The 26522-nt window shown below is 43.1% G+C and overlaps 1 protein-coding gene across 2 annotated transcripts in view; it reads left to right on the top strand.

Moving 5' to 3' along the window:
- dip2ba (disco-interacting protein 2 homolog Ba) overlaps positions 1–22933 on the top strand; it is a 79707-nt gene extending 56774 nt beyond the window's left edge. For both annotated transcript variants that reach the window (XM_061693393.1, XM_061693404.1), the window contains 14 exons: positions 2312–2392; positions 3590–3713; positions 4102–4223; positions 4319–4430; positions 4527–4636; positions 10608–10738; positions 10813–10981; positions 12371–12541; positions 12613–12674; positions 12744–12801; positions 12878–12952; positions 16525–16699; positions 16767–16890; positions 19163–22933. In XM_061693393.1, the coding sequence (XP_061549377.1) occupies positions 2312–2392; positions 3590–3713; positions 4102–4223; positions 4319–4430; positions 4527–4636; positions 10608–10738; positions 10813–10981; positions 12371–12541; positions 12613–12674; positions 12744–12801; positions 12878–12952; positions 16525–16699; positions 16767–16890; positions 19163–19415 (1767 nt within the window). In that variant the 3' untranslated portion in view covers positions 19416–22933. The remainder of the gene's footprint in view (positions 1–2311; positions 2393–3589; positions 3714–4101; positions 4224–4318; positions 4431–4526; positions 4637–10607; positions 10739–10812; positions 10982–12370; positions 12542–12612; positions 12675–12743; positions 12802–12877; positions 12953–16524; positions 16700–16766; positions 16891–19162) is intronic.
- Positions 22934–26522: the final 3589 nt, after the last annotated feature.

Genomic DNA, 26522 nt, shown 5'->3' on the forward strand with positions numbered 1-26522 from the left:
AATAGTCAATATCCAAAGTAGATTAGCACATGATCGCCAGCACTTGCTGAAATTGCGATCATCCAATGACTTTGAGTTCATAATTGCGACACTCGCGATCGTTTAGTACCGTCGGAGTGCAGCGCTCGGCAAGACCCAGTGCCAGCGGCCTTCGAAGCAGTGGATTGGCGTAGCTGCGTAAACCGACAGAGGACCAAGCGGAGGCGGCTTAATCAAACACGGATATGCGGTTGTTGGGGGCGGACTAACAACTAAGCTAAACGATAACCCTACAGAGCGCCGCAAAAATCGATCTTCCTCTCCAGTGTTTTCTGACTGGACAATCAATTCTATCATCTACAAATGGAACTAATATCAAAACATACAGCACCCGTCCACGTTCGGCGAAGGCAGCGTGAGCACGCATCCACTTATGATGCGGAGCAGCCGGCTTCGCTCGGCACCAGCACTCTGCCCAGCCACAAATTTCAACGTTTTTAAGTACACATTAAAATGAATAATCGCCCATTCTCATATTGTTTTAAATTAAAAAAAGATTAATATTTGAACCTGTGTATTATTTGAATATTTTAGTTTTCATTGCACAATAACAAGGTACCTTTATACTGTACATGGCATCTCATCTCATCTCAATCTCATTGTACTTGTGACAATAAAAAAGCATCCTATTATAGGACCAGTTAAGTACATCCATCCATCCATTTTCCATACTGCCTATCCTCACTAGGGTCGCAGGTGTGCTGGAGCCTATCCCAGCTATCTTTGGGCGAGAGGCGGGGTTCACCCTGAACCGGTCGCCAGCCAGTTGCAGGGCACATATAAACAAACAACCATTCGCACTCACATTCACACCTATGGGCAATTTAGAGTCTTCAATTAACCTACCATGCAGGTTTTTGGGCTGTGGAAGGAAACCTGAGTACCCAAAGAAAACTCACGCAGGCATGGGAAGAACATGCAAACTCCACACAGGGGAGGCCGGATTTGAACCTGGATCCTCAGAACCGTGAAGCAGATGTGCTAACCAGTAGGCCACCGTGCCACTCAACTTAATATAAAACACAATTATATTCAATGTAAATCGTTAGGGTTCCCCACTCCAGATTTCCTTGGCCTGGAAAATTGCTGAAGACGATTGATATAAACCACTAATAAAATTATATCGGTTATTAGTGTCAGTTTGGAGAAGCAGCACGTTATCGGTTATTGGTATTTATCCTGCATCCCTAGTCCACACGCGTGCGCTGATAATGCTATGTATGTCCAGTCATAGGTTTTAAAAAAATGGCATTGCATAGTGTTCTCTCATTACAGACATCACACATCAATAAATGATTCTTCAAGTCAGTTTCTTCACGTTCAGAAAATTGAAATCTGTATTTAAATAAAAACTACATCATAATCTTGTGTGAACGGACTGTTTTGGTGTGCGCCCCTGCTCGCTTGTGTCGCTGCTGTGTGTGGCGTGGCTTTCATGAGTGGTCTGAGCAGCTCTGTCTGCATGACCCCGACCACCACCAAGGGAGCGTCGCCTGCCTCGCATCCCACTCCCCTACTTGTTACCGTCCTCACTTCGCACCCTCCCCTCCTTCTTTCCATTAGTGGTGAGTTTCCAGACCTCCAAGGTCCAAAAACACGCACTTCTTTTCCCCCTTCTCAGAGTAACATTTACATTATACGTTGGTAAATGGATAAAGTAAATATATTACATGCACACTTGTTTGTTTTGGCTCTCACAAGGGAAGGCCCTAAAGGGACAAAAGGCAGTGTTCACATTCTAAAAGCTGTGACGACGAGTTGACATGAGTAGGGTGTCACATTGACATGGTCAGCAGAGTGAATGTGTGATGCAGTCTAAAATGAAGAAATAATTTCAGTCGTGAATAGATTTGAAAATTTGAAAGAAAATATGTTGTACTGTATCTAAACATACAAATACATTAGTGCTCTAATATATCCAATGTGGTGATTGAGCTAAATATGTCAAAGACCTGGTCCTGTGCTAGGTTATGGTTGGAGGTGGAAACCATGCACATCTTTTTTTCTGTGAAGTTTTTAACTTGCTGTGCCCATTTTGCAAAGGCCGCTATATATGGCTTGTTAGCAGGTGCAGATGGTCCCAGCAGGGACCTGGCAAAACAACCCTCTCCGCTACTCTCCTGTTGTGTGCGTGCGTGTCTGAGCTCACATTCACAAAGAACCGTCACATAGTCACTGTGATGTTTATAAGGTTGCTTTTATTTTATGTCTGTCTGTTTCTAAATGGGACAAATAATCCATCAGTGTAAGAGTCTATTCCTCTCCCTTTCAGCACCAGTTCTTATCTGATGCACTCCAATCGAGAGCCCAGACTGACCCGGAACATATTCTCTATGTGCTGCTGAATGCAAAGGTTGAGTAAACAAGTACACACGCATAATCATCCTCGCCATCTGTGAAACAAGATGGTACAAAGAATGAATGAATGAATGGATACTGTGCTTGTCAGTGTTGCTCAAGTAACACAATGGCAGTCATCACTCAGTCATCACTTTTTTACTGTAACGCAGTCATGTAAGTATTACTACGACAGTTATGCTAATATTAAACCTGTTACAATCTCAGAAACACCTGTTACATTGCATTTAAACCCTGGGTCTTTCTTCCCATGTACACGTATATATAGATGTATGAAATATAAAGTGTACATTTTAAAATCATCAGCGTATTGCAGAAGTAGTGTAATGCATTACAATAAATAGACAATAATATTGTGCCGAATACGAGGTGTGTCTGAAATTTTCCAGGACTGTCACAAAACAAAATATGTTTTGTGACGCCAAACTACAAACTCCTGTAGTTTTCTCCTTCAGTGTGGGTCAGATGATCCACAGCACATCTGCAAAAAGATCCTATGGTATTTGCTTTGTTCAGTGTGCGAGAACGGGCGATAGTTGTGGCAGGACAACTAGTGGCTGTTTCCCCATGACAACGCATGCTCACAATGCCCTGAGCGTCTGACAGTTCCTGGCGGAGATGAACATTGCCATGCTGGAGAAACCTCCTTGCTCATCCGATCAGACATGAGACATGAGATTGATTTTTTTTTGCTCTGGAAGGCAAACAACCACTAAGCATTATCAAAAGGTTGCAAAATGTGTATGGGGAAGCTGCAATAGGTTACAGTCAAAAAGTGGGCATCCAGTATCAAAGGCGGAGGAAAAGCTACTGCTTTGAATGACCTGTGACAAGCAAAGGAGCGGCAGACCATCTTTAGCGGTAAAATGGCTGATAGGAAGAGGACAGGCTTAAACAAAACTTTATTAAAACTAACCTTCAAACAAGTAATTAAATTACAAACGGGGAAAAATTTAGGGGAAAAAAGTGGTATTAGAAGGTTAAATGAAATTGGGCTTATGACTTTTTGATTGTCCCTCGTATTTTTGATGAAAATAAATCTGTTGTGACGCCTGTCCTGGAACCTTTCGGACACACCTCGTACATGAATATAACAGTAACCTGTAACATAACATATAACAGTACTTGTAACATAATACTGTAGCTGGAATGCTGTTGCCAGTTGATTGTACTTCCTCTGTTTTGGCTATAGGGGGTGGCGGTGTGCACGGCCACCTGTGCTCAGCTGCACAAGCGCGCAGAGAAAATCACAGCCACCCTCATCGAGCGAGGCGGCCTCAACACCGGTGACAATGTGGTGCTGCTTTATCCTCCAGGTGAACATGTGCATAAAAATAACATGTAAACAAACCACTGATGAAAGGGAGAGGAATATGGTTTCTGGTGGATTATTGTCATTCATAAAAGTGGAAAAGTGTGTGATTAATAGATTTTGAGTCCAGCTGTCTAAACTGAATGACCAAACAGCACTAGACACGCTGAGGAAAGCAGACAGGAGCATGAAATCACTCATTTTATTAGCCTGACAGGCTACTCCAAATCTGAACAGGATAAGCAGTTTAGAAAATGGATGGAAAAATGCTTTCTATGTCTCCTTTAAGAGATTAAGTGCTCCATTTTGGCAATCTTATTTGTTGTTGTTATTTTTAAAATATCTTGCGTAATTTAGTAACCAAGGTGTCTATATGCCTCTTTCCTCGGCAGGCATTGACCTGATAGCTGCCTTCTATGGCTGCCTTTATGCCGGCGTCATCCCCGTGACTGTGAGACCCCCCCACCCACAGAATCTGGCCGCCACTCTTCCCACTGTCCGCATGATTATTGACGTAAGTGTACGCCAGTCTGATCCCAAAACGTTTTTGATCAGTGTTTATTGTTTTCTTGTGAATGTGCATGTGTGAATGTTTTCTGTGTGTTCCAGGTGAGCAAAGCAGCCTGCATCCTCACCACTCAGCCTCTCATGAGGATCCTCAGGTCCCGGGAAGCTGCTGCCAGCATCAATGTCAAGACTTGGCCCACTATCATCGACACAGGTGGGCAGTTTGGACCTCTTCGGAGGACAACTGGCAAGAAATAGAGTATTTATTTGAAAATAAAGACACATTTCATTTGTTTGCCTCTCGTCTTAGATGATCTACCCAGAAAGCGGCCACCACATATCTATAAGCCCCCTACAGCTGAGATGTTGGCTTACCTGGACTTCAGTGTGTCTACCACAGGCATGTTAACTGGAGTAAAGGTAACGATTTGCACATCTTCATGGAAAATTAGGGGTCAATTGACACATTTTTAAAATCAGATCAATCAGACTTTTGAATTTTGATTAATCGTGATTAATCACAAGCACCAAATGTACCCCACATAGTACCATATTTTGCTTTGAGATGGTATTTTTATACTTGTGCTTCGATGAAACGTGAGTTCAGCACTGCAGTATATGCAAATTACATTTGTTTTTTTTTCAAAAGTTTCATCAGGATGACCTTTGAAGCAGAATTTGTGAGTCTCCTCACTTATCATTGCACTGGCGTAAGCATTGACCTCATCACTGACCTTATAGCAACCTGCACTGCATTTCATAGGCGGGGTACACCCCAAACTGGTCACCAGCCAATTGCAGGGCACATAAACAAACAGCCATACACACTCACATTCACACCTACGGACAATATAGAACAGGGGTGTCAAACAAATTTTTTTTGCGGGCCACATTGTTGTTGCGGTTTCACTCAGAGGGCCGTTAATGACCGTGAAACCACATGTTTCATTGCCTGTTCATAGTATTACGACACACAGTTATATCTAGCAGTCTCCAGATGACTACAGTTCAATTGAGGTGTTGTGTCACTGTCTAAAACAGATAACTGGATGAGCCAAAATGTTCTTCAGTTAAACCACAACAAAACTGAGATAATTGTTTTCTGCAATAAAGGAAAGAGGATTGCCGTTAGTAAAGACATGGAGTCACTCTCTTTAAAATACAAAGACCAAGTCCGAAACCATATCCAGAGTGAAGGCTTGCATGTGTCCAGCAGACTAGGAGAAGCTAATGGTCTTCTGGCTGGCCTCCCCAAAAAGAGTATTAAACAGCTGTAGTTCATTCGGAATGCTGCAGCTCAGGTTCTGACCGGAACTAAGAGGTCAGAGCATATTACTCCAATTCTAAACTCTTTACACTGGCTTCCAGTCAGCTTTAGAATAGATTTTATAGTTCTGCTACTGTGAAATATTTGTACAGATTTTAGCAAGAATCCCAGAAGCAAGTGATTTGCTTTCGCCGGCCACATAAAACGATGTGGAGGGCCGGATGTGCATGACATGCCAGCTATTTGGTTTTCTTATATTGACTTGATACTCTTTTCATCTGAAAGGTGTTGCTTGAGGATTAATATAATGTTTTTTCTTTTAACAGTACAGTATTTGATTTCATATATAATCAAATTATTAAGTGGTGTCTTTTGTGTCAACGTTCTTTACTTATTGGACTCTGTAGCATGTATTTTGTTTGAGTAACTATGTATCAATTAATCATTTGTAACGACTGTATTGATATACTATATGCCGTACTAATCTATTATTTGTACTGTTGATAATAGGTGGTCCTAGGGCTGCAGGATTATGGTCAAAACAATCATCTGATTATTTTGATTAATATTATCATGATTGTTAATCACGATTATTTCTTGTTAGGGAAAAATCTTTCATTTTTATTGCACTACTTTTTACTTTTCGGTGCAAAATTAATCTTTAAATAAGAATAAAGAAGGATAATAATAAAAAATAAATGTACCACAAAATATTCTACTTTACCATGGGATAACTGAATAAATTTTCAATTACAAATTGCAATCACGAATTGCAACTTAGTGGATGCCAATACAGTTATTTCATAGAAAGCAATAACATTAGGCTGCAAGCACAGACTTTTATTTTGAAAATCCCCGTCAAATCTCGTGAATTGTCAAGGACAGTACGTCCTGTTCTGTTTGACTATTGGTCAGTCATGCATAGTTACAAACTGCAAAGAGCTCGACAGTTGTGCTTTCCCTCTCCATTTACTCTCGACGTTTTTTCATTGCGGTCAAGCCAGCCCAAAAGTTGAAGTCAAGGCAGCCACAACAACGATATTTAATAGTGTCTTACCGTGACACACCGCCTCTCTGCCAACTTCAAAATAAAAGCTTCATGCATTACTACATTTTAGCAGAGGTGGGTAGAGTCGCCAAATATTGTACTCAACTAAGAGTGCTGTTACTTTAGAATAATATGACTAAAGTAAAAAGTAGCCCTCCAAATATATATTTGAGTTAAGAGTAAGAAAGTACTCAGTTAAAAAACTAGAAAAGTAAAAAGTACTTTGTGAAAAAAAAAACAAATAAAACGAGCTTGAACGTATCATAAAATAAAAAAATAATGGGAATCCACACACACTTGCCACTATTTCAATTTTAAACTGCCCAAATACAAATAACACATGCATTGGGCCCTACAGAAACATTGTGTGTGCGTGTGTTTGTGCGTGTGTTTGTTGAGAGAGAGAGAGAGAGAGACAAACACACACCTGCAACTTACCGCAAGGTTTTCTCAAGTTAGAAGTGGGCTAAAATATCTGAAGTTTGGGCAGTCACAATTTAAGAGCTGCATGATAATTCTGTTGTTTTACGGAGTCTGTAAAGTAAACACTCTCGAGGCTGTTTTCTTCACCGAAATGATTGGCCCACGAAGAGTTTGTGTGCGGTCATGTGACTGACTGCCTTTTGCTGTCTGATTGGTGAATTGGAGTCAAATGACACTAGTGATCATGTTGGATTGGGCGCAACGGCGCCCTATGGGGAAGTTGATGGTGAAGTTGGCCACGGAGCGCGGTGACTGCCTTTAATGAAGCCTTAACCATATGTTCGCCCCCTGGTAGCTGGTAGACTAGGTTGCGGGCACTGCTGCAAACTCAGCAGTAGCTGCTGCTTGAGACAGTCATTGCTATTTTCACCAAAATACTTTGCCTACAACACCAAAAATAGTCAATATCCAAAGTAATTTAGCATACCATTGCCAGCACATGCTGAAATTGTGATCATCAAGTGATTTTGAGTCAACAAACAATGACGGCGTGCGCTCGAGCCATCTTATTTTCCGGTTCACGCTGGGAGCAAGCGAAACGTCAGATTTACTTCAAACTTCACAGAAAACAAGGATAATAATAGTGAATCACGTCCATATAATTTTTTATTGTGTCTGAATCCCATAAACGTTTACACCAAAAACATTTTGCCGTCAGATTTGGGCTGTAACAACCACGAGGAACATTTTCATCCATCCATCCATTTTCTGAGCCGCTTCTCCTCACTAGGGTCGCGGGCGTGCTGGAGCCTATCCCAGCCATCATCGGGCAGGAGGCGGGGTACACCCTGAAATGGTTGCCAGCCAATCGCAGGGCACATACAAACAAACAACCATTCGCACTCACATTCACATCTAGGGGCAAATTAGAGTTGTCAATTAACCTACCATGCATGTTTTTGGGATGTGGGAGGAAACCGGAGTGCCCGGAAAAAACCCACGCAGGCACGGGGAGAACATGCAAACTCCACACTGGTGGGGCCGGGGATTGAACCCCGCTTCTCAGAACTGCTAGGCAGACGCACTAACCAGTCGCCCACCGTGCCGCGGAACATTTTCATCTTTGTCATAAACATCATCTTTGACTAAACACTAACGTAACGTATATAACGTTAATGAAAACTCACCCCATACGAATCTGAAAAGTATTCCTGCGGACATCATTTCCTCTGTTCAAATAAGAGGTCCGTCGGCGCCATGTTCTTTTCGTCGTTGTCGTTCACCAGTAAGTCAGCGCAAATCTGACTGCAAAAAGTGCAGTCAGATTTGCGCTGACTTACTGCACACAACCACAAGTTCTTCAGCAATTGACAAGAAACAGAGCTTCCAAAATTATCAGTAGCAGATACTACCTAAAATGCACGAGCGGATGCATAAGTAGCCATGTGGCTCCTTTGAAACTGGTACCTGATTGGCCGACTGTCATATCCCCACACCCCCAACACTGAGTACTCTATCGTTCGTACAAATAAGAAGACGCTGTTCATGGACGTTTGGCTGATGCCGTTGTGCGGGCCAATGTCATGCTGACTTCAAATTGATCCTGCGCCGGGAACTTGACATGCCTGATTTAGAGTCACCAATTAACCTACTATGCATGTTTTTGGAATGTGGGATGAAACTAGAGTATCCGGAGAAAACCCCATGCAGGCACGGGGAGAACATGCAAACTCGACACAGGGGAGGCCGGATTTGACCTGCCTCCCCTGTGACCTTGCAACCAGTTGGTTACCGTGCAACCCCGCGATTTTAAAACTCTTATACAAGTAGTCAATTCCAGGCTCTGCTCCAGCACTTCTATCCGGGAGCACCCACCGCCCAGGCGGCACGCAGAGCCCACGTGATCACAACAACAGGTTGCTAAGGTGCTAACATAGTAGCAAGGAGTGAGGGTGAATGTTGCTTAAAGTTGTTTCTTGACACTCTCGTTGAAGTTCACATGTGGAGAAACCAAATGCTGTTCCCACCATATTCTGACAATTAAAAATAACTGACTTGAACTTGAATTGTTATTTTGCACTTTAAAAGTATAATTTGTATTTATTATTTATTGAGATTATTTTTCATGGTTTTGTCATTTTTAATTTAATCTATTCAATTGTAGAATATGCTTATGTTTGAGTTAAGCAGTGGTTATGTTGCGATTCAAATATGTTTTTTGTTATTATCTTGAAAAAAGTTATTTTTCAAGATTTTCTAATATAATTTGTATTTATTTTATTCAATTGTAGTACATTCTAATGTTAAGTTAATTTATGTAACCCATTGGTTAATAGTAAATGGGTCAGTTTTTCTCATACCTACCGTGGCTGACCAGTTTAGGGTGTATCCCGCCTCTCGTCCGAAGTTAGCTGTGATAGGCTCCAGCACGCCCGCGACCCAGAGGTACGGTACGGAAAATGAAGGAATCAAACTAAAGTATGTGCAGTATTATTATTGCTGATATCAGATTGGACCGATGTCGGTCGGTATTTGCCAAAACTCAAGGCTGTTGGATCGGGACATCCCTACATTATACTGTAGGTAAGCTGGATCAGTGGTTCGCAAACTCTTTATACCAAGTACCACCTCAAAAAATACTTGGCTCTCCAAGTACCACTGTAATGACGAACATTAAAATACAGAAACATAGTAGGCTTAAGTGTTCAAAAATGAGAGCACTTTTATTATTATTCCCATTCAATGGGAAACATTACCTCGGTTTAAGAACGTTTCAGGTTGCAAACGGGGTCACGGAACGAGTTTGTAACCCGAGGTTCCACTACATTTATAAGAGATGTTTTTTTTTCTTTTGAGTGTTGAGGGCTTTTCCCGTAATGTCTAGCACATTGAGGGTGGGGCTTTTGTTTTAACTTTTATTTTGGTAGATTTCTGCTTCCTGTTTTTGTTTAATTGTTGTCGGCTTGATAGGACTCTCAGTCAGTATGGAGAGGGTTTTCGCGAACAAAAGATTTTCATTTGGATCTTGTGTATCTGGTGTAGTGTAATTGAGTCCATCCGTTTGTGGTCTTCGACAAGATAGATTTTTGGAAATTGTGGGCTTACTTTGATGGCTAACTGCATGGTAGAACTGGATCCATTATGAATGAGGAAGTGCCATTCTGCTGGATGGCCACTGCATGGAATAAGGACGCTAGTATTTATATAGTGGGGGATGGAAAGGATAGTTTTTAGCCCTGCCCTTAAAATCAGGAAAATTTAGACAGTGAAAAAGAGTTTTAAGCCATAGCCCAACAATTCAATGCTATATTGTTGTCAGTCTTTGGACATGATCGAATGTGTTAAGAAACAAAACAAGGATTTACGTTTCGGGGAGCTTTAAGGTATTCCCGATACAGTAAATAAAGGGTTTCTGATAGTGACGGAATGAATCATTTCAAATAGAATTGCTCTCAATGGGATTTGTTGTTTGAAAGTCAACCAAATGGAAGTTGGCCCAGCATCACACCCTCCAACTTCAAAGTAGCACTGTATGTCGCCTAACTGTTGCCTTATGTTTTGGTTGTATGTAGTAGGTCAAACTCAATGTCAACTCAATGTTTGTTGTGACGCTGAGTGGTATTTGAATGGGTGCTGTCGCATTTTGTTCTCAGATGTCTCATGCTGCAGTCAGCACTCTGTGTCGTTCCATCAAGCTGCAGTGTGAACTCTACTCCTCACGTCAAATAGCCATCTGCCTGGACCCGTACTGCGGCCTAGGCTTTGTCCTGTGGTGCCTCTCCAGGTATATAAAAGAAGGTGACGGATGATAACAAGCAGTGTTATTGTTGTGAAATTGAACGTGTTTGTGGTGTGTAGTGTTTACTCAGGTCACCAGTCAATCCTCATCCCTCCCCTAGAGCTGGAGAGCTCACTTCCACTGTGGCTGAGCACGCTCAGTCAGTACAAGATCCGAGACACCTTCTGCTCCTACTCCGTCATGGAGCTCTGCACCAAAGGCCTCGGAACCCAGACAGAGATGCTGAAGGTTGGCGTGCCAAACAGTTAAAAGTTCGACATTGTCTTCTGTCTTTATGATGATACACATTTGTTCAAAAAGAGTCCTGTCAAGAATTGCTTATTTAATGTTAAGCTCATGTGGACTTATGCAACCAATCTATCTCTTGTTGTTGTGTTTCGGTAATAGATGGGAATGATGGCTGTGTTTATTATTCTTGTTCCGACAAATCAAACATTTTGCGGGGCCTCAACGTGCCCGACTACTCCCAAATTTTTGCTAGCATGTTTCTCTGTGTGAAAATGTGGGGCAGGGTCCCTACCCCGGTCCCCAAAAACTAGCGTCCACAAATATTAGCCTACAACAGCAGTTTCACCAATCAACACATTGGATGGACATGTCTATCATAACTGGGGTCACGAAAAAGTCTCTATGACCGATTGATGCCCCAAATTGAACAGGAATTTTGCCATTTTGTTGTGAAGCAGGCATTTGAGGCACTTTGCAGGGCTAGTTCTTTGACAAACTCCTGCTCGAGAATTAGCCAAAATGCGCTCCAGTGAGAAGCAGGTGTCCTAGAAAGATGGACAATGCTCAATCTGGTATGCAACCTACTTCCGCATTCAGCAAAACAGCTCAAAGCAATTCCTCCTGACTCAGGTGAATGGCGAAGGGGACCGTGACAAGGCAACTTTAAATAGGAATTTTAAACGTCTACAAGTTTTGTTTTAAACACAAGAGGTCACCACAGATCCACCAAAGATGACAATATTCAATGTTTATGCTATTTGTATAAATAAATGATATCCATGTATTTAACTTTTGTCCGAAGACACCAGCCTAAAGAAAACAGTGATTTCAGTTTCACATTCACACCAACAGGCAAGTTCAGCTTCAAACAGTCATGTCGTTTTACTGTAGTCATGCTCATTAGTGTAGTTTACACAGGAAGTCAGCTAACCTGTTCTCCAGGTTTGGTCACGTAACGTTAACGTAAATAGCAGATTGAGTATTCCGTCAAAGATTTGGTGATCATTTGGAGGATTTGCCATTGAAAAGGTGGTGTGAGGGCCCATTCATCACTGATGACAACTTTAATGCTTATTGTATCCCACCACAGGAAGCCAGGATGGTACAGGTGATCAGAAAGTTGCGACCCATCTGCTTATCTGCAAGAAGAAAGCAGAACAGTTGTGTGGAACAAATTTTGTGGTTAAATATATTGTACATGTACAGTATCAAAGACAATTGGATGGTGCCCGGTACGATAAATGTCGTCGTCTACCATTGTGCATTTCTTGTCCATGTTTCACTGGTAGCTTAGACATATGTCTCTGTCAAAGACAAGCCAACAATTGACCGTGTGTGTGTGTATGTGTGTGTGTGCGTGTGTGTGTGTGTGTGTGTGTGCGCTCGTAGGCGCGTGGTGTAAATCTGTCGTGCGTGCGCAGCTGCGTGGTGATAGCGGAGGAGCGGCCTCGACTTGCCCTCACCCAGTCCTTCTCCAAGCTCTTCAAAGACATCGGGCTGTCGTCACGAGCCGTCAGCACCGCTTTCGGCTCCAGGGTCAACCTGGCCATCTGTATGCAGGTGGGAATTTTGAGATTCATATGTTCATTATGTGCTTTTCCTCCGTGTTTGTCATCCCATCTGTGTTGCAGGGCACGGCTGGACCAGACCCCTCCACCGTCTACGTGGACATGAAGTCGCTGCGTCATGACAGGTAAGGCTCAACACTCCTATTGTGACACCAATGCTGTCAGCATTGTAAACGTGTCTCTATGTCACTCAGGGTAAGACTGGTAGAGAGGGGTGCGCCACAGAGTCTTCCGCTCATGGAATCAGGCACAGTGAGTGTTCATTATTGATGAATTAGCACTACGACGCTGACGCAGTCGCTAAATCCCGATTGTGTTCTGCTTGAAGATTCTACCTGGGTTGCGAGTCATCATTGTCAACCCAGAGACCAGAGGACCGCTGGGAGACTCCCATCTCGGTGAGGTAAGTGGACAGAGAGAGGATCGCAGGAACTTGCCATTGGCTCGACTGGACTTTCAGTCGGTATCCCGATGCTTTTTGTGAACAAAGGACTGGTTTGGATTTTCTGTGAGTGGCGTTGTCTATTTGAGTACGTCTTTTTGTAATGTTTTACAAGCAGGAACACAGACAGGCTGGCACATCTGTGCTGGTTTCCTGTCTGTTCTCCCACCCCTCCTTCACTGCTCTGCCATTCCTTCAGTTTTAATGCATCATACACCCATCTGTGGGGGGGAGGGAAGGGTCGGGCTGGGGAGGACACTCGGCTAGGTGTCCTGGCACTCCGGCCTGCTCTCTGGCCCGCCATGCTTTTCCCTCGCAGATTTTTAATGCACCGCATACATTCTCACATCCTTTGGGGAGCTGGTTGGCCTGGGTGGGGGTGACGGTTGCGGGTCATTATTTCCCTGTGTCCGTCTCGCCTCACCCCCACCAGTTTCTTCAATTTTAATGCACTACACCCCACCACACACAATTAGGGTACAGGGATAATGGTTGCCAGTCGGGGCCTGGTAACCATAGAAATAGGGTTGGTGGTGGGTTTTCACATTTCTCTTCGCTTGACTCCTGGGGCCTATCCCCCCGCGCGCCCCGGTTTCCCTGGGGGGTCGATGGCGTCCCCCTGGTTAGGTCCCCTGCTGGATGGGCTAATTTACGGCGAAATACTTCTGTTAAGGACATTGTCCCACGTGATTGTGACAGCAAGCTCATTGTGTGGGGGCGTGTGCGTCGATGTGTGAGTGAGACGGGACTGCGCAGGCGTCGTCCGGCGGGACTGTGAAGGAGGAAGGAGTGTACGCCGGTGCGAGTGTGTACAGTGGCAAGTGTAGTGATGGCGACCGGGGAAGAGTAGCGATTAGCGGAGGACCCGTTGACGTTGAATGTGCAGAGGAGCTAATAAAGAGCCATTAAAGCAGCAAATTGGTGCTTCGTGCCTTTATTGTTGCCGCCACCCAGCTCAGCTGTGCAACAAGAGAAAAGGGAGAAAGCGTCTCCCGACCGCGGTCAGGTGACCGTAGCAGGAAAGGTTAACACTTCGTATAAAGAAACTAAAATACATGAAAATAGAAAAATAAGATGCTGTACTTGCCATTACTACTGAGAGTGTGGAAAAAAGGCAAAGATACTCGCGGCGCACAAGCACTATGCACTAGCTAAGCAGAAACACTATGGTGCTGGGACAAAATGGCGGACGAGGCACGGGTGTCGTAAAGTCGAAACGTCATAGGTCGAGTACGTCGTAACTCGAGGAGTTCCTGTATGAATGACAGAGGTCAAACGTTTTCTGTAAGTCTTCACAAGGATTTCACACACTGTTGGCCCACTCCTCCATGCAGATCTCGAGAGCGGTGATGTTTTGGGGCTGTCACTGGGCAACACTGACTTTCAACTCCCTCCAAAGATTTTTCTCTGGGGTTGAGATCTCCAGTAGCTTGAAATGCTTCTTATGAAGCCACACCTTCATTTCCCGGGCGGTGTGTTTGAGATCATTGTCATGCTGAAAGACCCAGCCATCTCGCGATACATGGCCCCATTCATTCTTTCCTTTACACGGATCAGTCGTCCTGGTCAGCCCCAAAGCATGATGTTTCCACCCCCATGCTTCACAGTAGGTATGGTGTTCTTTGCCTGCAACTCAGCATTATTTCTCCTCCAAACATGACAAGTTGAGTTTTGACCAAAAAATTCTATTTTGGTATCATCTGACCATATGACATTCTCCCAAACCTCTTCTGGATCATCCAAATGCTCTCTAGCAAACTTCAGACGGGCCTGCACATGTACTGGCTTAAGCAGGGGGACACGTCTGGCACGGCAGGATTTGAGTCCCTGGCTGCGTAGTGTGTTACTGATGGTAGCCTTTGTTACTTTGGTCCCAGCTCTCTGCAGGTCATTCACTATGCCCCCCCCCCCCCCCCCCGGTGTGGCTCTGGAATCTTTGCTCACCGTTCTTGTGATCATTTTGACCCCACGGGGTGAGATCTTGCGTGGAGCCCCAGATCGAGGGAGATTATCAGTGGTCTTGTATGTCTTCCATTTTCTAATAATTTGATTGAAATTATTTATTCACACCAAGCTGCTTACCTATCGCAGATTCAGTCTTCCCAGCCTGGTGTAGGTCTATAAATTCTTTAAAAATCAGACAATGTGATTTTCTGGATTTGTTTTCTCATTTTCTCTTTCACACGTGAGGTATACGTCTGATGAAAATTACAGGCCTCTCAAATCTTTTTAAGTGGGAGAACTTGCACATTTGGTGGCTGACTAAATACCTTTTTGCCCCACTGTATGTGACAGTGGTTCGGCAATAGCTAAAATGATTTGTTTAATTAAAGTCATATCAATACCGTTGTAATCCCGTTTACAACATTCATCATTTCATATCTGTCTGTGCTTCTTTAAGAAGATTGTGTCAGGATTTCTTTCTCCGTAAAATTATGTGACCCTTGCCCCTTGTGGATGGTTTATCTTATTTGCAATCTTTGGACCCACACCCACAAATAGTCTGTTGAAGCCCTCTCCCACTTCACTTTGACCTGTTATTATTTTACTGTTGTCTAGAAAAGTGTGTGTTTTATATTTTCCCAGTGCCCTTGGTATTATTTTCATTCTTCTCTAATAATTTATTGAATAACATTTCTTACATTTCCTAATAATAATAATAATAATAATAACAATATTTATTTTTTTTATATTTTTTATATATCATTTCTTTTTTCGTTACATCTTTGTCTAATAAAAGCGCTGTTTAGGGTGTTCTTCTTTTTACAGATGTTCAACAAACCCTTTGTGATCCAGGGCCTTTCCGAGTCATTTTTTTTGAATCCTCCATTGTTTAATTGGACAGTTATTGTGATATACTGTAACATTTTGAAAGTGTCCAGAAAACTGTTATATGCCGTATCAACATCCATTGTTTCATACACATATGGTTGTTACTTGTGATGAAATGTAGTGTGTCATGGTCGGTGACATTAATGATTGATTCCATTTTATACTTGTCATAGTTAACGTTAAAAGAAAGATACTGCTAGTGCTTTTGATGCATAACATTGAAATTAACACACTGCAGTGTTTTCCCAACTAATGGCAAGGAGGACTCACTCGATGTCAGATTATTTAGCCTTAAGTATCAGTGCCCGGTATCGGGAGCCTTCCCAAGTAGCCAGTACCTTGCAATAAAGTTGGTATTGCCGTACCGATACCTGGTACTACCCCTCTGTTCGTCATTACAGTGGGTCTTCAGTTTACGATGTTTACGACATAAGGTTACAAATTGTGCGCAATGAACTAGTCTGTCATCTAGTCAACGGCATAAGAATACTCATGTTCAGTTAGCATCATACTAACTCTTTTTCATTGGATAGTTTTTTTTATACATTGGCCGAGAATTGTTTTTCTTACAAATATTTGCTGAAATTGAGGTGCGTGAGGTGGGGCGGGTTGGGTGTCTGACAAAAAGTGACATTATCAGCCTGAGTTTGTGAGTCAAAATTAAGTTCAGTGTCTGTTTGCGTTTGCGTGTGTGTTTGTAGATCTGGGTGAACAGTCCCCACAGTGCGAGTGGCTACTACACCATCTACGGCGAGGAGAGCCTGCAGGCGGATCACTTTAACACCCGACTCAGCTTTGGGGATCCCAACACGCTGTGGGCCAGAACAGGCTACCTGGGCTTCATCAAGAGAACGGAGCTCCTGGATGCTAGCGGAGGTAAGCTGCTGTTTTTAAATGAGGAGGAGTGTGAAACTGTTAATGACTTGTTGCTTTCCTGCTGCAGATCGCCATGATGCCTTATTTGTAGTGGGCTCCCTGGATGAGACGCTGGAGCTGAGGGGCTTACGTTACCACCCCATTGACATTGAGACGTCCGTGTCTCGAGCTCACCGTAGCATCGCAGAGAGGTGAGCTGTTGCACGTGCCGGCATGTTTACATGGTACAGTTGAATCTGCATGCATGACATGATGGAATTCATACCCATGACATTTAGTTTGAATACATGGATGACCTTTTAACAAGATAACAATACATGCCAAAAGGTATTGGGTAAATACGAGGGGCAGTCAAAAAGTAATGATTCCAATTGAATTTAACCTACTCAAAATTAGGGTTGGGCATCGTTTGAATTTCAGCGATTCCGGTCCCGATTAGAGTTCCTCATTTCGAATTCCGGTTCCAAACGATTCTCGATTCTGATTCTTTTAGGGGGCTGGGTCAAAAATGTTTGCATGGTTTTGCCAAATTATGAAGATCCATTTTCTTAGCAGCCTGCAGCATAAACTAAAATGAACATTTGACTCGGGGTTCTTCATAACCAGTATCAATATCAAACCTGGGAACTAAAAGGCAATGTGTGTGGAACTAAAGTAATTGACTTCATATTCGTTACTTATTGTTTCTTCTAAAAGTTAAACATATCCTTGTTAAAAGAGTTATTGGCGACTTTTATCACGTCAAACGGTTTTTATGTGCAAGTTCTAACTTGAGTTCCTGTTTTAAGCATATGTAGCCTTTTATTTTGAAGGGCATGAATAATAACTTCACACGACACCGGTAAAAACAGAAGTAAATCAAAATAGAGTAATGAATGGAACCAGATGCTCTGTAAAACATTGATTCCTTTACCTTCCCACCGATGAGTACACAAGGTTAGTGTTTGTGATACTGTGAGACGTTTTTGTGACTTTTGTCCCAATTTATTGTGATGTAAAGCTGCTAGTTTCACCTTTGAAGTTTTAGCTGAATATTAAACTTGGAATGTGACTGTTTACACTTTCTTTCCAGTATAGTAATTTCTATTTTATTTTTGTGTCTGTCATCAGCTCTTACGTTGGTTTGAAGACTAAAATAAACGCTAAAAACCATCAGTGCAAGAGTCCAACCCACCGTTCAACTGGTTAGGTGCCTTAATGTTGGCATAGACGTCGTCACCACTGCTGCTGGGCACAAGCACATCTTTGCGCTCGTTCTTCTTCGTTGGTTTTCGTTGGTCTTGTTTGGGGTCGGCGGGTCGAAACTGGGAACCGCAATTTTTTGAATTTGAATGATTTCAAATCATCATTCGGAGAACCGGAATGTTCGGTTCCAATCAGTTCTCAATTTTCAATGCCCAACCCTACTGATAATTGGATAATTGGGAAAATTTCTCAGTTTGCAGTTTAATTGGGGGAAAAAAAGAAACGATTTAATTGAAAAAATATATATAATTTTTAAGCCTATCCTCTTACTGTCTACCATTTTGGAAATGAGGTCATTGGCGGATGCCCCTCAGTAGCAGAGAGCTGTGATTGAATTTCTTTTTTAGGGGAGGGAACCACCAATAAACACTTTCAAAAGGTTGCAAAATGTGTATGGGGTTAGGGTCATGTCATCAATGATTACACATGGCGATGATGATGTCATCAATGGTGACTACAATCGACGCTGATCAGTCCCTCAACCCGAGCACCATTCCCAGGATTAACCGTTGAAAACGGTTTGCTGCTCCTTTGCTTCTCACGGAGGTCACGCAGAGCAGGCTCTCGTTCTTCACCTTTGATCCTGGACACTCACTTTTTGACGTTGCTGTCGCCTATTGCAGCTTCCCCATCCACATTTTGCAACCTCCTTGACGATGTGACGTCAGTGGGTGCCTCCAATAGGGGAGTGGTTTCGTGGAGTGATTTCAGAGTGCTAACAGAAATAGCATCCATGCTACTTCCCGGTTGGCTGCTAAGCAAACCCTTCCAAATATGGGCGAGTTTTCAACGTCCCCCATGCTCCCTGCCCCACGGTTAACACCAAGAAAACCCAGCGCAGTGTGAAAAGGCCTTTACTGCGCTTAATTCATGTCGTTCTTTCCTCACTTCCTGCTTCTCTACAAAATCGCCAGCCACCCTCCCACCATGTACGTGGTGCCTTCAGGGATTGTTGTTATTTTACTATTCATATTAATTGTGATTCGCCCGCAGGAAAAACATAAAAGAAAAACACCCACAAATCGTCATTTTTGTGTGTCACCCATCAGGTACCCAATGCGTTTATTCTTCTAAAAATGCAACTCATTTCTCCCATTTTAGAGGTTTATTTCTCCAGAAACTGTGGGTGAAATTCAAATTGATGGTCTTCAGGTGCATTCAAAGTGTGCTTCGATACAAAGTTCTTCCTGACGTCAGACTTGCATGTGTGCCCCCCAGCGCCGTGTTCACGTGGACCAACCTACTAGTGGTGGTGGCCGAGCTGAGCGGCTCCGAGCAGGAGGCTCTGGACCTGGTGCCCCTCATCACCAACGTGGTTCTCGAGGAGCACCACCTCATTGTGGGCGTAGTGGTCATCGTGGACCCGGGTGTGATCCCCATCAACTCCCGCGGGGAGAAGCAGCGGATGCACCTGCGGGACTCCTTCCTGGCCGACCAGCTGGACCCCATCTACGTGGCCTACAACATGTGATCGGAGGGAGAAGAGCGTTTCGAGCAATCAAAGCGTGCTTCCTTCGTCTCCCTCAATGCTCTTTTCAGACTCATCTTTTTTAATTCCTGCCATTCTTTCCTCCATTCATTGCTTTCCATTTGAACAATCCACCCAGACGTTTTTAAAAAAAAAAATTGTTATTACCCCCCACACCTGCAAAAAGGACCCTCACTTCTCACTCTTCTCACTAGCAGGGAGGCACACCAACCGGAACTACCGAGAAGTTCCCCCCTTGCACTTTAAGTCCTCGCGCCTCGGAGTCCACTTCCTGTCTGGCCTTCCTCAAAGGGAACACGCTACCCTTCCATATTCGCTGCTGTGCCAGTGGCAAACCTCCGCTTCAGTATTAGCACGTGCCACCAGCAGGTGGCGTACTGTCACATGCACAAAGGCAACACATGTTACAAGATGTCCTGAAAATGCACTTGAATGACAGTAAGGATAGTTAAGATGAGTGCTAATTGTTTGGTGACCATTTTGCTGCTCTTTTTAATTGTCCTATTATGACCCCAAAAAAAAAAATTATCAGGCTGATATTATCTTCTGCTGCAGCCTGCTGGCAATAGCAGACACAATATTGAGGTAGGGTTTTTATTTTAATAGCACAAATTGGGGGAATTTCCACACAAAAGAGCCGAGGACAGCTAGCTGCACGTTAAGGCCCCGTCCACACCCACACGGATATTTACAGAAATATCTTGAGCCCATAAATGTTTTTTTTTTTACATTTTTTTATTATATATATATAAAATATGTCTTTAAGATAGACATGTTGCAATCAGTCAGTGATGGTGTAGTGGTACAGTCGCCTGACTTTGGTGCGGGCAGCGTGGGTTCAGTTCCCACTCGATGACGCTGTGAATGTAAGTGCCAATGGTTGTCCGGGTCTATATGTGCCCTGCGACAGACTGGCGACCAGTTAACGGTGTAGTCCGCCGTTCGCCCAAAGTCAGGTGGGATAGGCTCCAGCGACCTCCCCCGTGCTGACAACTTAGCTGAACTTTTGGATAGGTGGTGGTTAGCATAAGATAACTCACTGTTAAGCAACACTCATTTGTGCTAACTCTGCAGCTCTGCTTAGCTTTTGGCGTCAACATGGTGGTGCTTCCGTGTAGTCCAGCAGCTGGACTCCTACCATGGCTTAAAATGGTGGATCTACAGCCATCGCAGCCGCCCAGTCATTGGCGCAGAGACTTGGTGTGGGGACGGAATTATGCAAATTAGCTGCACTCATATGTCATAACTCGAATACGGGCTTGCTCACAGACACATTTTGGAAAACAGGCAGCTAACAAGAGATTTACTTGGTTATGTAATATTCACAATTGATGAGTTTGTTGTGGATTCATGTTTTTTTTTTAATCCTGGAGCGAGGGAAAACTCATTTTTATTCGGGCGAGAGGCGGGGTACGCCCTGAACTTGTGGCCAGCCAATCGCAGGGCACCATTTAAACAAAACAACCATTCTCACTCACATTCACACCTAGGGGGAATTTAGAGTCTTCAATTACCACTACCATGCATGTTTTGGGGATGTGGGAGGAAACCGGAGTGCCCGGAGAAAACCCACGCAGGCACGGGGAGGACATGCAAACGCCACATAGGCGAGGCTGGAGTCCTCTGAACTGTGAGGCAGATGTGCTGACCAGTCATCCACCGTGCCGCCGATTTTATTTGTATTCTTTTAATATTCGTGCACGTGTTGCCCCTGATGGCTTGCGCTTGACCTGGTGCATTCGAGAGCAGGCCTTCTCAACTGGTCTCAGCCATAGTTTCCCGTGGTTATGAAGTCACCACCCACTTTTGGGGAAGTCCAAACCGAGCACATGTATCGTTCGGTCAAAATAGTCTTGTCAACGACGTGTCATCCTTTTTAACGAACGTACGATAACGGCATGGGAAAAGGTGCGTTTCAGACCACTTCATTAAGGAGAGTCAAAATGCACTAATCACAATGAAACATGACCATTGCATGTATTCAAGATGAATCAATATTACAAATGACCAATTAAAAAAAAGGCCCACCATGGATGGTACTGTACATCAAACAAGTGACTTAATACCCCTTTTAATCCTCAGTGTAAAATAGCAATTTCAAGTTTCAACGTCAAATTTTAATCTCTTTACTTACACCAGTGGAGAATGACTGCTCTCAAAGAGCCCATGACATTGTCTTTGCAAGCACACTGTCCCATTGTACTCAGTCGTTTAACGTGTGAAAACTTTCCCATCCGCGTTGGCGTCCTGGTCAAATAGGTCGATTCACTCCCGAAGATGCAAGAATATTGGTCATATTTCTAGTCAAAACTAATCTGATTACACGGAAAAAGTAACCTGTTTTTAGACAATTTTCACTTCTTTCAAGCTATTTTTGTTTAAATAAGTAAAAACAAAAATGCCAGTGGAGTAAGATATTTTTTTTCCTACTTATTTTAGGTACAAAAAAAAAAAAAAAAAAAATAGGTTGAAACAAGTGACAACTGTCTGAAATCAAGTTACTTTATTTTAAGTGTAATCCGATTAGTTTCGACGAGAAATAAGACATATAGTCTTGGTAAGACTTGGAGTTTTTGCAGTGTTTTTAGAAGGCTGGGCCGTCCGTGCCTTTTCACAATAACGCTCCGTTGTAACTTGGAGTTCTATGAAGAAGAGCTCAGCGAGCGAGGACAAGTTTTGCCTTATTGAAACCTGCAGAACTTTTCATTTGAAGCTCCTTGAGTCATATAGGAACTATTGCGCCACTCTGTTCATAGTTCTCTCTTATGCCGTCGTCACATTGTCCAAAGTTTTCTGAATGTCTAACACTGAAAACAAGGTAGGAACAGCAGAGTGATAGTCGTCAGTGAGTCATATCGATACATACATTAACAAAGTTGTAGGGGATCGATGAGAGTAAGGATGTCAATGTGTGTATTCTGTATTTTAGGTCAGATACTGTTATCACTGGTGTTATTATCGTGTACATGCAAATAGTCAGTGAGACTTGACTGATCTTTCATACTTGACAGCATTTTTCTGCTTTTATTTGCAAAAAAACAACAACAAAAAACAAATACAAACTCACACTTATAGCGATTCTAGCAGGAACACCATGCACTTTCCCCAATACTGTTATGTGTGTGTGCGTGTGTGAGTAATTGGTTTGTCTGGTGATTTTCTTTATATATATATATATATATATATATATATATATATATATAATATAAAATTAAAATGTATCTCTTTTTTTTTTTTTTTTTTTTTTATGTTTTGATTTGTTTTTATTTTTTATGTCGCCGCCACTGTAACCCTTTCCATCCAACTATGGAATTTAATATACATTATAGGGTTTTCTCATTGCTCTTTTTCTTAGTGTGAGCAACATCGCATTGCATTGAGTGACATGTACGCAACAGGCATGTGAGAAACACTCATGGATAAGTGAAGCATTTGAGCCACTTTGTGACTTTTCCTCTGTTGTAACTCTTACAAGTTTTTAATAAAGTTTTATAATTTGTCGGCTTTTTTCGGTGCTATTCTACGAGGGATGTGAAAATGTCGTCCTCCAGTGTCTGGATGCTCATAAGTTGCTATTCGTTGCTCTGTTCCAGAAGGGGTTGTCATCATCATCGACATTCTTTTCATAACTCCAAAGTAATTCCAAGCACAAGCTGATGTGGACATGTATGTGCTTTTGGCGTCATTAGGAAACCAAGGGCCCACAATGTATACCTCAACAATGACTTGTCTCTTCACTATGCATCGACAAGCTGCAAGCAGCAGTGATTTCTCCGAAGCTGTCTTGACAAAAAAAAAAAAAAAAAAAACTGTCACTGTCACTGGATGTGGTTCATGTTAAATAATAAAAAAAAAAATAATAAGATGCTTTGTCAGAAGCTCCCGTCATTCCCCCCCCCCTCCATTTTCCACCCAAGTCTTAATTGAGAGACAATAGCGTCTGCCCTCTGTTTGGCGAAGTCTCACTCAAAGAATGTCAGTTTCTTCACATAATGGGAAAGGAAGCAATAAAGTTTTCAAATCTTTCGTCTTTGGGTTTGACAAGGTGGACAAAGTGCGCTAAAGGACGAGCTTCAGGACTGTTGGAAGCCTAGAAAAACCCTTATTGTAACAAGATGTTTACATGCACTATATAAAAAGACACTTTCTCCCCCCCCCCTCACTGTCTGACAAAATCAGACTAAATGATTCCTGTTTTAGGTCAATTAGAATTACCACAATTATTTCTATTTGCGGAATGCCAGATTAATGAGGGCAGGATCTTTTTAGACAATTTTGAATTAGTTTCTTTAAAGTCAGAAGTTTACATACATTGAATTAGTAATTGGTACCCTTACCTTTAAACTGTATGACTTGGGCAAACATTTTGGATATCCTTCCAGAAGCTTCTCACAATAATTGGCAGGGATTTTGGCCCATTCCTCCTTACTTGCGTAACTGAGCCAAGTTTGTAGGCCACCTATTTGGTTTTCAGGTCCAGCAATGCATTTTCAAGATCAGGGCAATGCGATGGCCACTCAAAATCATTGGGCCTCATTCACTAACCGTTCGTATGCACAGAATGGTGCTTAAATTGTGCATATGCACATTTGATGCCCAAATCTGTGATTCATCAATATATTCGTACTTCTTTTTGTGAATACTCTGCAAACAAATTTAAAAGCTCCTCAGCCAATGCGTACACGCAAATAATGCAGGATCACCTTTCTTTAAAAAAAAAAAAAATAATAAATTCAAACACATCTTTTACTCAAGATGCAGAACATATTGCAACTCTATCATTCCTAAAAAAACAATGACTTAAATGATAATAACTCAAACCAGAAATTTGCTAAATGGGTTGACTGTCCGGAATAATTAAAAGGACACTTCTCACGTCCCTTTTACTCTGGTCCCGTACAAGCACTGGCTTGTACACCAAGATATTGCATTGACCGTATGTGTGTCCCTCGCCGGCTGTCTGCGTGCACCGCCGACCTTGTCACTCCAACGAGGAAGTGCGAGCAGACCGGCCACATTTCCTTTAGTTTCTCCAAGGCTTCAGTATTCTTTTTTAACCCCTACGACAATCAGATTAATGTATTTTTCTGTGATTACGCATGTGCAGATGCGATGTAAATTGATCTATTCACACACACACACACACACACACACTCACACGTGAATTACGACACACACATGTGGCTCATGCAATTTCATGAATCTTATCAACTACAAATTGAAACTTTTAGCATTAATGGTGCCTTCACAGATGTGCAAGTTACCCATGCCATGGGTACTACTGGCACACCACCATACCATCACAGATGCTGGATTTTGAACTTGGCACTGATAACTATCCACATGGTCCTTTTCCTCTTTGGTCCGGAAGACACGACCGGCGGCACGGTGCACAACTGGTTAGAGCGTCTGCCTCACAGTTCTGAGGACCCGGGTTGAATCCCCGGCCCCGCCTGGGTGGAGTTTGCATGTTCTCCCCGTGCCTGCGTGGGTTTTCTCCGGGCACTCCGGTTTCCTCCCACATCCCTAAAACATGCGTGGTAGGTTGATTGATGACTCTAAATTGCCCGTAGGTGTGATTGTGAGTATGAATGGTTGTTCGTTTCTATGTGCCCTGCGATTGGCTGGCAACCAGTTCAGGGTGTACCCTGCCTCGCACCTGAAGATACCTGGGATAGGCTCCAGCACGCCCGCGACCCTCGTGAGGAGAAGCGGCTCAGAAAATGGAGGGATGGATGGCTCGTTGGACCACACCACACTTTTCCACTTTGAGTCAGGCCATCTCCAATGAGCTTGGCCCAGAGAAGCCAGCGGTTTCTGGGCCTGCCACCGTGGGGGACCTAGGTTCGAGACCCCAACTGGACCGTCCGCCAACATCCCCTGGACTCACGGCTGTGGTATCCTTGAGCAAGACACTGATATCCCGAAATGCTCCCCGGGCGCTTCAGCTGCCCCCTGCTCCAGTGTGTTCCACTAACATGTGTATGTGTTCACTGTGACGGGTTAAATGCAGAGGACAAATTTCGTGTGCATGCATGCATGTTCATGCCAATAAAAAGTGATTCTTCTTCTTTTAACTTGTAAATGTCGCAGCAAACTGTGTTTGACAATTGACAATGGTTTTCTGAAGTGTTCCTGAGCCCACGCTGCAATATCTTTGATACAATCAGAATCAGAATCACCTTTATTTGCCAAGTATGTCCAAAACACACAAGGAATTTGTCTCCGGTAGTTGGAGCCGCTCTATTAACAACAGACAGTCAATTTACAGAACACTTTGGGGACATAAAGACATTGACAAAAAAACAATTGTGCAAAAAGATGCAGAGTCCTCTAGCACTTAGAGCAGTTCGAATGACTAATATTGCAATAGTCCGGTGCAATGACCATTGTGCAAAGGGCGCTGAGACTTCAAGGAGTGTATGCGGTTTAAAGTGACGAGGAGTGCGATCATGGTTTTCAATGGAGCGAGCGCCAGCGGCACCTGAGGGATCGAAGGTCACGAGCGTTCAATGTTGGTTTTCGCCCTTGCCGCTTAAGTGCAGCGATTTCTCCAGATTCTCTGAATATTTTGATGATATTTAAACTGTAGATGATGAAATACCGAAATTACTTGCACTTGTACGTTGAGAAACATTGTTCTTAAACTGTCGGACTATTTGCTCGCCCCATCCTCGATTGTGAATAACCGCTCCTTTGATACCTTGCCATGACACTCACCTGTAAACCTGTTGATCTGTGGAATCTTCCAAACAAGTATTGTTTTAGCATTCATTAACTTTCCCAGTCTTTTGTTGCCCCTGTCCTAACGTTTTTGGAACGTGTTGCAGCCATCCAATTAAAAAACTGAAAAATTCAAAAACGGAAAAAAACAGTTTGAGTTTTAAATATTGCATGTGTATTAGAGTGAATAGAGGTTGAAAAGAGGTTTTACACATCATCTCGACGGCGGCACGGTGGGGGGACTGGTTCGCACGTCTGCCTCACGGTTCTGAGGACGAGGGTTCAATCCCCGGCCCCGCCTGTGTGGAGTTTGCATATTCTCCCCGTGCCTGGAAGGCCTTTCTCGAGTTTCATGCAAGTCATGCA

The sequence above is a fragment of the Phycodurus eques genome, chromosome 1 (genome assembly GCF_024500275.1).
Source record: "Phycodurus eques isolate BA_2022a chromosome 1, UOR_Pequ_1.1, whole genome shotgun sequence".
Classification (NCBI taxonomy): Eukaryota; Metazoa; Chordata; class Actinopteri; order Syngnathiformes; family Syngnathidae; genus Phycodurus; species Phycodurus eques.